The sequence below is a fragment of the Coregonus clupeaformis genome, chromosome 17 (genome assembly GCF_020615455.1).
Source record: "Coregonus clupeaformis isolate EN_2021a chromosome 17, ASM2061545v1, whole genome shotgun sequence".
In the NCBI taxonomy this organism is placed as follows: domain Eukaryota; kingdom Metazoa; phylum Chordata; class Actinopteri; order Salmoniformes; family Salmonidae; genus Coregonus; species Coregonus clupeaformis.
In genome coordinates this window covers 58,125,625-58,138,918 of record NC_059208.1, presented here as the reverse complement: position 1 = coordinate 58,138,918, position 13,294 = coordinate 58,125,625, and the positions used below count along the sequence as shown (strand labels likewise).

The following is a 13,294-nucleotide window of genomic DNA, read 5'->3' as shown; positions in this document are numbered from 1 at the left end:
ACAGACCAAACGTTTTTGCAACGGAATCTGACTAATGGGTACTGGCGTGTATTCATTATGGACACAGTTTAGCGTTTAAGAACCAAACTGAAGCAAACAAAACGACTTGGACAAATTCAGGTAGGTCCCTTCCATGTTTAGTTCCGTTTGCTTCCGTGTAAGAAACGTTTTGCAACAGAATCGGCGGAATTAATACACCCAAACGCTGGACCATGACGTCATCAAATAGGGACGTCGCGCTTTCAAGCCAAAGATTGTCTATTATATTGACAAGATAGTCAAGTGACCACTCTAATAATGGAAATACATGTCCTCAAAGATGGAAGGCAGGCGGGAGGAGGCGACTTCAGGTGGGACCATGCTAGCCAATGAGAGGGCAGAACAACATGCCATAGAGATAGATAGATGGCTCATATTTGTAATTGTGCCATTATAGCGTCTGTGACAGCATGGGCAGCGCCATTGAGGCTATCTCCATTTTTAGTAGTCAATTTTCTTCTTCTTCATTGGCTGATTGCTCACAATTTATTGGAATCCCCACCCAGTTGGCTACAATGGCAATGTCCATGCTAATACGAGTTACGTGGTCCTCTGTAGCTCAGCTGGTAGAGCACGGCGCTTGTAACGCCAAGGTAGTGGGTTCGATCCCCGGGACCACCCATACACAAAAATGTATGCACGCATGACTGTAAGTCGCTTTGGATAAAAGCGTCTGCTAAATGGCATATTATTATTATATTATTATAGCTATGATGAGTCCTCTACCTATCTCTATGACAACAGGCACAACTCAAATTATATTTTTTTAAATGTGTTTTATTTAACCTTTATTTAACTAGGCAAGTCAGTTAAGAACAAATTCTTATTTACAATGAAGGCCTACCAAAAGGCAAAAGGCCTCCTGCGGGGACGGGGGCTGGGATTTAAAATAAATTAATAAATTAAATCAAATAAAAAATATAAACATAAAGTCGTTGCCAAAATGCCACGTGCGTCTACTTATATCAGAGCATTCAACCTAACCATTTTGAAACTTCTATTCGATCAAATAAGCCTCACGTAGCAAATGAGCAATTACATTTTTTGTTGACCAAATTCGACACTCTCATCGACCTCCATAAAATAATTCCTCACGTTGTGGGTTTATTTCGAGGAAAGATTTTGGCCGGAGTAAAACCTCTCGCTTTGCCTTTCCCTCTCTGTTCTAGCGCAGAGCTTAGTGCTTCTAGCAAGTGTAAACAAAAGGAAATTGACATATTGCAGTCTTGTATATCTTGAAAAGGCAATCGACGGATCGACCTTTTTTTCCTTTTGAGTAAATCGCTAGCTACATTTACATAATATTACAAGGCAAATACAACAGTGTGTTATTTGAGTATTCCATTTTGTGTACATCCTCGCGCCTTTTAACTTGAGCTTCAGATTGAGCAAAAGAAGTGGAAGTGAAAACATGGTGGAGACACGCACAGGTGAATATGCCCCTCGAACATATGCAATGACTTATAGGTAGCAGTTGTATTCTTTTAACATGTTTTCTGGCAGTACCGTTAGAGTCCTTGGATGACAGCTCCGATGATGAACCCCTAATTGCATTAGTAAAGAAGAAGCCGCAGCCCATTGAGCCCAATGGGACCCAGAGTGAAAAAGAGCAGAACCAAGAACCTGATCCTCAGTCAAAGAATAGCACAAGAAAAGATTCTGGTGAGCGAACACTAGAGTGAAATGAAAACCTTTAAACACCTATTATATATATATATATATATATATATATATATATATATATATATATATATATATATATATACAGTACCAGTCAAAAGTTTGGACACACCTACTCATTCAAGGGTTTTTCTTTATTTTTTAAACTATTTTCTACATTGTAGAATAATAGTGAAGACATCAAAACTATGAAATAACACATATGGAAGCATGTAGTAACCAAAACAGTGTTAAACAAATGAAAATATATTTTATATTTGAGATTCTTCAAATAGCCACTCTTTGCCTTGATGACAGCTTTGCACACTCTTGGCATTCTCTCAACCAGCTTCATGAGGTAGTCACCTGGAATGCATTTCAATTAAAAGTTAATTTGTGGAATTTCTTTCCTTAATGCGTTTGAGCCAATCAGTTGTATTGTGACAAGGTAGGGGGGGGGGGTATACAGAAGATAACCCTATTTGGTAAAAGACCAAGTCCATATTATGGCAAGAACAGCTCAAATAAGCAAAGGGAAACGACAGTCCATCATTACTTTAAGACATGAAGGTCAGTCAATACGGAAACTTTCAAGAACTTTGAAAGTTTCTTGAAGTGCAGTTGCAAAAACCATCAAGCGCTATGATGAAACTGGCTCTCATGAGGACCGCCACAGGACTAGAAGACCCAGAGTTACATCTGCTGCAGAGGATAAATTCATTAGAATTCCCAGGCTCAGAAATTGCAGCCCAAATAATTGCTTCACAGAGTTCAAGTAACAGACACATCTCAACATCAACTGTTCAGAGGGAACTGTGTGAATCTGGCTTTCATGGTGAAATTGCTGCAAAGAAACAACTACTAAAGGACACCAATAAGAAGAAGAGACCTGCTTGGGCCAAGAAACACGAGCAATGGACATTAGACCGGTGAAAATGTGTCCTTTGGTCTGGAGTCCAAATTGGAGATTTTTGGTTCCAACCGCTGTGTCTTTGTGAGACACGGTGTGGGTGAACGGATGATCTCTGCATGTGTATTTCCCACCGTGAAGCATGGAGGAGGAGGTGATATGGTGTGGGGGTGCTTTGCTGGTGACACTGTCTGTGATTTATTTAGAATTCAAGGCACACTTAACCAGCATGGCTACCACAGCGTTCTGCAGCGATACGCCTTCCCATCTGGTTTGGGCTTAGTGGGACTATCATTTGTTTTTCACACCTCCAGGCTGTGTAAGGAATATTTTACCAAGGAGGAGGGTGATGGAGTGCTGCATCAGATGACCTGGCCTCCATAATCCCCCGACCTCAACCAAATTGAGATGATTTGGGATGAGTCGGACTGCAGAGTGAAGGAAAAGCAGCTAACAAGTGCTCAGCAAATGTGGGAACTCCTTCAAGACTGTTGGAAAAGCATTCCAGGTGAAGCTGGTTGAGAGAATGCCAAGAGTGTGCAAAGCAAAGGGTGGCTATTTGAAGAATCTCAAATATAAAATATATTTTGATTTGTTTAACACTTTTTTGGTTACTACATGATTCCATATGTGTTATTTCATAGTTTTGATGTCTTCACTATTATTCTACAATGTAAAAAATAGTAAAAATAAAGAAAAACCCTTGAATGAGTAGGTGTGTCCAAACTTTTGACTGGTACTGTATATATATTTCTATTTATATATTGTTGGTCATCATATTCACTGTTTATGAGATTAGGGTTGGATGACACCTCAGATGATGAGCCCTTGACGAAGTTGGTGAATAAAATTCCCAGACCTAAAAAAGCCACTGTAGAAGCAGAGAGACCAGGGACTACTAATATCAAAAGAGGAACAGGTAATGGCATCAAGAAGACAAACAACAAAATCACAGGTGAGAACCCCTCTCTAGCTCCTCAAAATCTAGGCAATGCCCTGAAAACTGTCCCATACACACACTACTATTCTGAACGGAAGGAGGTATCAATTTGTTTTGTCTATGTCGTAATTGTAGGTTCAACTCAGAATGAGGACTCCTATGATAGCTCAGACGATGAGCCCTTGATAAAGATGGTTAAAAAGATCCCTAAACAGACATCGTTGCCATTCAAAAAGAGACCATTCAACACAGCAAGAGAGGTGAACGATGTGAAGAAGTGTAGAAATAACTCCAAGAACGCTAATAACATAAGCACAGGTGAGACTACTTCCTCAATTCTTGTATTTAGAATATATATACACGGGAATTAGCTAAATGGATTTAGCGGGACTAAACTGTTGCTTTCCTGTTCATATTGTCTTCTATGTAACTAGACTCATCATCAGGTGACAGCTCAGATGATGTGCCTCTGATTAAGATGGTCGATAAACTCAAGGCACAAAAGCGAACAAAGATCCCCACCACTACAGCCAGAAAAACGCCTGGCATTAAAAAACCCAGTAGAGATTTGAAAAAACACAACAGGAGGATAGGTGAGAATACTTATCGCCTCTTGGCGCCATGCTTTCACTATGACCATAATATTTAGGAGATAATAATTCCATAGTTTTGTTTTCTGATTGCATGATCAGAGACCTCGGATGACAGCTCTGATGATGAGCCATTAATACATCTGACCAAGAGGTCTCCATCCAAAGAGACCGACAGGACAATACCGAAGAGGTGTGTCGCTAAGGAATCCAACAACAACAACTGTAGTCAAATTAAAGGGGAAATAAGCAGAGGTAACTAATCCTGCAGAGCAAATTTTTTGAAGTTATTGCGCAGTATGCTGCCAGATCATGTTATAGATGGGTCGTTGAATTTCTCTCATATTTTTCCTTCATCCTGTTTGAATTGTCAGAGGAAGAGGTGGGCTCTGATTCTGATGACGAGCCCTTGATAAATCTAGTTAAGAAGCCTCATAAAGCTGTAAAGAAGACCACGACACCAGCAAAGAAGAGGAGTGTATCAGGAAAGACTGTGGTAGCCAGAAAGAAGACCAGAGCAGACATTGTGAACAAAGCAGTCATCAGACGGAGCACCAAAGTTGTTCAAAGCACAAGTGAAGGTGAGAATACTTTTTCAGCACTTGTTGAAGCATAGATTTCAACACAATCCAAAATACACCCTAGAATATAATAGGTTGTGTCTTGTTACAGTGAGGGAAAAAAGTATTTGATCCCCTGCTGATTTTGTAGGTTTGCCCACTGACAAAGAAATGATCAGTCTATAATTTTAATGGTAGGTTTATTTGAACAGTGAGAGACAGAATAACAACAAAAAAATCCAGAAAAACGCATGTCAAAAATGTTATAAATTGATTTGCATTTTAATGAGGGAAATAAGTATTTGACCCCCTCTCAATCAGAAAGATTTCTGGCTCCCAGGTGTCTTTTATACAGGTAACGAGCTGAGATTAGGGAAACACTCTTAAAGGGAGTGCTCCTAATCTCAGTTTGTTACCTTTATAAAAGACACCTGTCCACAGAAGCAATCAATCAATCAGATTCCAAATTCTCCACCATGGCCAAGACCAAAGAGCTCTCCAAGGATGTCAGGGACAAGATTATAGACCTACACAAGGCTGGAATGGGCTACAAGACCATCGCCAAGCAGCTTGGTGAGAAGGTGACAACAGTTGGTGCGATTATTCGCAAATGGAAGAAACACAAAAGGACTGTCAATCTCCCTCGGCCTGGGGCTCCATGCAAGATCTCACCTCGTGGAGTTGCAATGATCATGAGAACGGTGAGGAATCAGCCCAGAACTACACGGGAGGATCTTGTCAATGATCTCAAGGCAGCTGGGACCATAGTCACCAAGAAAACAATTGGTAACACACTACGCCGTGAAGGACTGAAATCCTGCAGCGCCCGCAAGGTCCCCCTGCTCAAGAAAGCACATATACATTACCGTCTGAAGTTTGCCAAAGAACATCTGAATGATTCAGAGGAGAACTGGGTGAAAGTGTTGTGGTCAGATGAGACCAAAATGGAGCTCTTTGGCATCAACTCAACTCGCCGTGTTCCGAGGAGGAGGAATGCTGCCTATGACCCCAAGAACACCATCCCCACCGTCAAACATGGAGGTGGAAACATTATGCTTTGGGGGTGTTTTTCTGCTAAGGGGACAGGACAACTTCACCGCATCAAAGGGACGATGGACGGGGCCATGTACCGTCAAATCTTGGGTGAGAACCTCCTTCCCTCAGCCAGGGCATTGAAAATGGGTTGTGGATGGGTATTCCAGCATGACAATGACCCAAAACACACGGCCAAGGCAACAAAGGAGTGGCTCAAGAAGAAGCACATTAAGGTCCTGGAGTGGCCTAGCCAGTCTCCAGACCTTAATCCCATAGAAAATATGTGGAGGGAGCTGAAGGTTCGAGTTGCCAAACATCAGCCTCAAAACCTTAATGACTTGGAGAAGATCTGCAAAGAGGAGTGGGACAAAATCCCTCCTGAGATGTGTGCAAACCTGGTGGCCAACTACAAGAAACGTCTGATCTGTGATTGCCAACAAGGGTTTTGCCACCAAGTACTAAGTCATGTTTTGCAGAGGGGTCAAATACTTATTTCCCTCATTAAAATGCAAATCAATTTATAACATTTTTGACATGCGTTTTTCTGGATTTTTTGTTGTTGTTATTCTGTCTCTCACTGTTCAAATAAACCTACCGTTAAAATTATAGACTGATCATTTCTTTGTCAGTGGGCAAACGTACAAAATCGGCAGGGGATCAAATACTTTTTTCCCTCACTGTATGCAATAGTTGGATTTGTATTGCTTTATCAGGTTCTTTGGATGACAGCTCAGACGATGAGCCCTTGATTAAGAAGATGGTGAGAAATCCACCAATGAAGAACCTTATGGTTATTCTGGAGAAATGTGACACTAAAGAAGTATTGGAAGATAACGATAGAGCCAACGTGGGAAACACAGGTGAAAGAAGTGCAGGTAAGAATTCCTCTTATTGTATATTTCCCTTCCCATTTGGAATATCTTTGACATTGTCTACAGCTGCACTGTTTGATAGATAACATTGAAGTCGGCCATTCTCTACCCATTATGTAGCACCTATAGTTGTTTGTTTGTTTATTTGCCAGGGGAAGAGGAGAACTCCGATGATGAACTCTTGATAAAGATGGTCACGAATCCCCCTCGTTCTTCACCAGAAACTATGGCAGAGAAGGGAAATAATTCACAAACTGCCCTGACGATTAACCTTTGAAAAATATGTTTGGAAACCCAAAGTCATGAATAAGGGATATTATAGGTACTGGAATAGTAACTTTGTTTTGGGAAAGCGTTCAGTAACAAAATTGTCAGGAAGATGGTCCAATTGTAATTGACACAACAACCCCATTTTGTTTTATTGCATGTTTTCAGTGTTATGGTGAAAATAAATATGTGAATTGTCTAAATATTTTTGGTGATCTGGGATCACTATTTTCATGTTAGAATTTTTAGTGTTTTACATTTTTAAACTTTTTATAATTTAAAAAAATAATATTTTTTTACCACTTGGATGCTGGTGGTTTCATGTCTATAGCATATTTATGACCATGCAAAAGTTGACTCGCTCAATATGTCAAATTTTTTAATTGTTGCCAATTCTGAATTATAGAGTACATTTGTGTGATCAAATGCAGTACCTGAGTCCTCCCTATCCTTTTGACTGGAATGGGCCGTCACTGGGAGCAGTACTATTCACTGTAGATGTTCTTATGTCAGTCCAAGTATAATGGCTTACCATTCAATTGTGAGATTACATTTTTTAAAAGTATTATTCATGAATTGATTTGTTTTCAACAATTTTATTAAAAGAACAGAAGTTTCCCATTTGTCTTGTTTTTCGATGGGCAGAAAGCATGTTTTAAAGACCAACAGACACAGCACTTATTTTTTTTTGCAAACACTGACGCAATGTTCTTGAGTTTTGACTGTCATTATTGATGTATTTATGAATTGCTGAGCATGAGGTATTAACATAGATTCAGTACAAAAATATACACTTTGTTACAATTAAAACAATGACTGTATCATAAAATAATCTATTCAGACAGAATAGTTTTAGGTCCTACTGGCTATTTTAGCCTTTTTTTTTTTGGCAAATGTGTGATGCCAGTCATTCCCAATGGAACACACCTTCACTTCTATGGGAGATAATCGGCGAAGAATTCCAGTCTTCATTGAGAAGGCATCTGTAAATTGAGAGGCACATTTTGTGACAAAGTTGAAACAATGTTAAAGGGGACTGGAAACCCTCAGGTATATTTGAAAGCCACTAAAGTGTGTGTGACTCAAAGAGAGTGTGATCATGGCCATGTACAGAGTGGCCATAGAGAAAATCACAATTTTCGTAGTCTACTTGATGTACAGTGAGGGGGAAAAAGTATTTGATCCCCTGCTGATTTCGTACGTTTGCCCACTGACAAAGAAATTATCGGTCTATAATTTTAATGGTAGGTTTATTTGAACAGTGAGAGACAGAATAACAACTAAAAAATCCAGAAAAACGCATGTCAAAAATGTTATAAATTGATTTGCATTTTAATGAGGGAAATAAGTATTTGACCCCCTCTCAATCAGAAAGATTTCTGGCTCCCAGGTGTCTTTTATACAGGTAACGAGCTGAGATTAGGAGCACACTCTTAAAGGGAGTGCTCCTAATCTCAGCTTGTTACCTGTATAAAAGACACCTGTCCACAGAAGCAATCGAATCAATCAGATTCCAAACTCTCCACCATGGCCAAGACCAAAGAGCTCTCCAAGGATGTCAGGGACAAGATTGTAGACCTACACAAGGCTGGAATGGGCTACAAGACCATCGCCAAGCAGCTTGGTGAGAAGGTGACAACAGTTGGTGCGATTATTCGCAAATGGAAGAAACACAAAATAACTGTCAATCTCCCTCGGCCTGGGGCTCCATGCAAGATCTCACCTCGTGGAGTTGCAATGATCATGAGAACGGTGAGGAATCAGCCCAGAACTACACAGGAGGATCTTGTCAATGATCTCAAGGCAGCTGGGACCATAGTCACCAAGAAAACAATTGGTAACACTACGTCGTGAAGAACGGAAATCCTGCAGCGCCCGCAAGGTCCCCCTGCTCAAGAAAGCACATACACAGGCCCGTCTGAAGTTTGCCAAAGAACATCTGAATGATTCAGAGGATAACTGGGTGAAAGTGTTGTGGTCAGATGAGACCAAAATCGAGCTCTTTGGCATCAACTCGCCGTGTTTGGAGGAGGAGGAATGCTGCCTATGACCCCAAGAACACCATCCCCACCATCAAACATGGAGGTGGAAACATTATGCTTTGGGGGTGTTTTTCTGCTAAGGGGACTTCACCGCATCAAAGTGACGATGGACGGGGCCATGTACCGTCAAATCTTGGTTGAGAACCTCCTTCCCTCAGCCAGGGCATTGAAAATGGGTTGTGGATGGGTATTCCAGCATGACAATGATCCAAAACACACGGCCAAGGCAACAAAGGAGTGGCTCAAGAAGAAGCACATTAAGGTTCTGGAGTGGCCTAGCCAGTCTCCAGACCTTAATCCCATAGAAAATCTGTGGAGGGAACTGAAGGTTTGAGTTGCCAAACGTCAGCCTCGAAACCTTAATGACTTGGAGAAGATCTGCAAAGAGGAGTGGAACAAAATCCCTCCTGAGATGTGTGCAAACCTGGTGGCCAACTACAAGAAACGTCTGACGTCTGTGATTGCCAACAAGGGTTTTGCCACCAAGTACTAAGTCATGTTTTGCAGAGGGGTCAAATACTTATTTCCCTCATTAAAATGCAAATCAATTTATAACATTTTTGACATGCGTTTTTCTGGTTTTTTGTTGTTGTTATTCTGTCTCTCACTGTTCAAATAAACCTACCATTAAAATTATAGACTGATCGTTTCTTTGTCAGTGGGCAAACGTACAAAATCAGCAGGGGACCAAATACTTTTTTCCCTCACTGTTCGTGTCAGACAGGTGGTAATCTGGGTACGCTTCAGAAATCTGAAAAAATATAACATGAACAATGAAACCTTATGTAATGGCAAGACAATACAATGTACAGTATGGGGAAATGAATGAGCATTTGATGAATTAATGAATTCATAAATATGGAGTAGAATGACTAACTAAATGACCCCCCCACCCCCCTCTGCTCCGGCCTGATGTTCCATGAACCGAATACAACAGGTGTAAACCTTACCGTGAAATGCTTCCTTACAAGCCCTAAAACCAACAATGCATTTTGTTTTATTTTACACCCTTTTTCTCCTCAATTTCGATCTTGTCTCATCGCTGCAACTTCCCAACGAGCTCGGGAGGCGAAGGTCGAGTCGCGCGTCCTCCGAAACATGACTCGCCAAACCGCGCTTCTTAACACCTGCCTGCTTAACCCGGAAGCCAGCCGCACCAATGTGTGGGAGGAAACACCGTTCAACTATTGACCGAGGTCAGCCTGCAGGTGCCCAGCCCGCCATAAGGAGTCGCTAGAGCGCGATGATCCAAGTAAAGCCCCCTTCTGGCCAAACCCTCCCCTAACCCGGACGACGCTGGGCCAATTGCGCAGCGCCCTATGAGACTCCCGATCACGGCCGGTTGTGAAACAGCCCGGGATCGAACCCGGGTCTGTAGTGATGCCTCTAGCAGTGCGATGCAGTGCCTTAGACCGCTGCGCCACTCGGGAGGCCCCAACAATGTAGTTTTAAGAAAATAAGAGTTAAGAAAATATTTACTAAATAAACTAAAGGAAAGGAAAAATAAGAACAAAATAACAATAAAGAAGCTATATACTGGGGGTACCGAGTCAATGTGCGGGGGTACAGGTTAGTCCAGGTAATTGAGGTAATATGTACATGTAGGTAGGGGTAAAGTGACTATGCATAGATAATAAACAGAGAGTAGCAGCAGCGTAAAAAAATTGTTTGGGTAGCCATTTTATTAATTGTTCAGCAGTCTTATGGCTTGGGGGTAGAAGCTGTTAAGGAGCCTTTTTGACCTAGAGTTGGCGCTCCGGTACCGCTTGCCATGCGGAAGCAGAGAGAACAGTCTTTGACTTGGGTGACTAGAGTCTGACCATTTTTTGGGCCTTCCTCTGACACCGCCTAGTATATAGGTCCTGAATGGCAGGAAGCTTGGCCCCTGTGATGTATGTACTGGGCCGTACGCACTACCCTCTGTAGCGCCTGACGGTCAGATGCCGAGCAGTTGCCATACCAGGCGGTGATGCAACTGGTCAGAATGCTCTCGATGGTGCAGCTGTATAACTTTTTGAGGATCTGGGGACCTCTTCACGACTGTTTTGGTGTGTTTGGACCATGATAGTTCATTGGTGATGTGGACACCAAGGAACTTGAAACTCTCGACCCGCTCCGCTACAGCCCTGTCGATGTTAATGGGGGCCTGTTCGGCCCTCCTTTTCCTATAGTCCACAATCAGCTCCTTTGTCTTGCTCACATTGAGGGAGAGGTTGGCACCACACTGCCAAGTCTCTGACCTCCTTCCTATTGGCTGTCTCATCGTTGTCGGTGATCAGGCCTACCACTGTTGTGTCGTCAGCAAACTTAATGATGGTGTTGGACTCGTGCTTGGCCACGCAGTCGTGGGTGAACAGGGAGTACAGGAGGGGACTAAGCACGAACCCCTGAGGGGCCCCCATGTTGAGGATCAGCGTGGCAGATGTGTTGTTGCCTACCCTTACCACATGGGGGCAGCCTGTCAGGAAGTCCAGGATCCAGTTGCAGAGGAAGGTGTTTAGTCCCAGGGTCCTTAGCTTAGTGATGATCTTTGTGTGCACTATGGTGTTAAACGCTGAGCTGTAGTCAATGAACAGCATTCTCACATAGGTGTCCAGGTGGGAAAGGGCAGTGTGGAGTGCGATTGAGATTGCGTGATCTGTGGATCTGTTGGGGCGGTATGCGAATTGGAGTGGGTCTCCGGCATGATGGTGTTGATGTGAGCCATGACCAGCCTTTCAAAGCACTTCATGGCTACCGACATGAGTGCTACGGGGCGGTAATCATTTAGGCAGGTCACCTTCGCTTTCTTGTGCACAGGGTCTATGATGGTCTGTTTGAAACACGTACACTACCGGTCAAAAGTTTTAGAACACCTACTCATTCAAGGGTTTTTCTTGATTTTTTTTTACATTGTAGAATAATAGTGAAGACATCAAAATTATGAAATAACACATATGGAATCATGTAGTAACCAAAAAAGTGTTAAACGAATCAAAATATATTTTATATTTGAGATTCTTCAAATAGCCACCATTTGCCTTGATGACAGCTTTGCACACTCTTGGCATTCTCTCAACCAGCTTCACCTGGAATGCTTTTCCAACAGTCTTGAAGGAGTTCCCACATATGCTGAGCACTGGTTGGCTGCTTTTCCTTCACTCTGAGGTCCGACTCCTCCCAAACCATCTCAATATGGTTGAGGTTGGGGGATTGTGGAGGCCAGGTCATCTGATGCTGCACTCCATCACCCTCCTTCTTGGTAAAATAGCCCTTACACAGCCTGGAAGTGTGTTGGGTCATTGTCCTTTTGAAAAACAAATGATTGTCCCACTAAGCCCAAACCAGATGGGATGGCGTATTAATGCAGAATGCTGTGATAGCAATGCTGGTTAAGTGTGGCTTGAATTCTAAATAAATCACAGACAGTGTCACCAGCAAAGCACCCCCACACTATAACACCTCCTCCTCCATGCTTTATGGTGGGAAATACACATGCAGAGATCATCCGTTCACCCACACCGCGTCTCACAAAGACAAGGCGGTTGGAACCAAAAATCTCAAATTTGGACTCCAGACCAAAGGACACATTTCCACCGGTCTAATGTCCATTGCTCGTGTTTCTTGGCCCAAGCAAGTCTCTTGTTCTTATTGGTGTCCTTTAGTAGTGGTTTCTTTGCAGCAATTTGACCATGGGGCGGCAGGTAGCTTAATGGTTAGGAGCGTTGGGCCAGTAATCAAAAGGTCGCTGGTTCGAATCCCTGAGCCGACTAGGTGAAACATATGTTGATGTGCCCTTGAACAAGGCTTTTAACCCTAATTGCTCTGGATAAGAGCGTCTGCTAAATGACTAAACTGTAATGAAGGACTGATTCACACAGTCTCCTCTGAACAGTTGATGTTGAGATGTGTCTGTTACTTGAACTCTGTGAAGCATTTATTTGGGCTGCAATTTCTGAGCCTGGGAACTCTAATGAACTTATCCTCCGCAGCAGAGGTAACTCTGGGTCTTCCATTGCTGTGGCGGTCCTCATGAGAGCCAGTTTCATCATAGTGCTTGATGGTTTTTGCGACTGCACTTGAAGAAACGTTCAAAGTTCTTGACATTTTCTGGATTGACTGTCGTTTCTCTTTGCTTATTTGAGCTGTTCTTGCAATAATATGGACTTGGTCTTTTACCAAATAGGGTTATCTTCTGTATACCCCCCTACCTTGTCACAACACAACTGATTGGCTCAAATTAACTTTTAACAAGGCACACCTGTTAATTGAAATGCATTCCAGGTGATTACCTCATGAAGCTGGTTGTGAGAATGCCAAGAGTGTGCAAAGCTGTCATCAAGGCAAAGGGTGGCTATTTGAAGTATAACATATATTTTGATTTGTTTAACATTTTATTGG

General features: G+C 42.3%; 1 protein-coding gene across 2 annotated transcripts; it reads left to right on the top strand.

Moving 5' to 3' along the window:
- Nucleotides 1-1,178: 1,178 nt before the first annotated feature.
- On the top strand, nucleotides 1,179-7,489 carry LOC121586796 (nucleolar protein dao-5). 2 transcript variants are annotated; one of them, XM_041903792.2, is made up of 9 exons: nucleotides 1,179-1,469; nucleotides 1,597-1,701; nucleotides 3,408-3,563; nucleotides 3,684-3,866; nucleotides 3,983-4,141; nucleotides 4,241-4,393; nucleotides 4,513-4,719; nucleotides 6,447-6,608; nucleotides 6,758-7,489. In XM_041903792.2, the coding sequence occupies exons 1-9, from the start codon at nucleotides 1,451-1,453 to the stop codon at nucleotides 6,880-6,882; spliced, it is 1,269 nt and encodes a 422-aa protein (XP_041759726.2). In that variant the 5' UTR covers nucleotides 1,179-1,450; the 3' UTR covers nucleotides 6,883-7,489. The 2 variants fall into 2 exon arrangements, with proteins under 2 accessions (XP_041759726.2, XP_041759724.2); XM_041903790.2 differs by having other exon boundaries at nucleotides 1,543-1,701.
- Nucleotides 7,490-13,294: the final 5,805 nt, after the last annotated feature.

Coding starts and splice junctions, on each gene's coding strand:
- LOC121586796 (XM_041903790.2), top strand. Junction 1,702..3,407: donor TAGCACAAGAAAAGATTCTG/GTGAGCGAACAC, acceptor TTATGAGATTAG/GGTTGGATGACACCTCAGAT. Junction 4,394..4,512: donor TAAAGGGGAAATAAGCAGAG/GTAACTAATCCT, acceptor TTGAATTGTCAG/AGGAAGAGGTGGGCTCTGAT.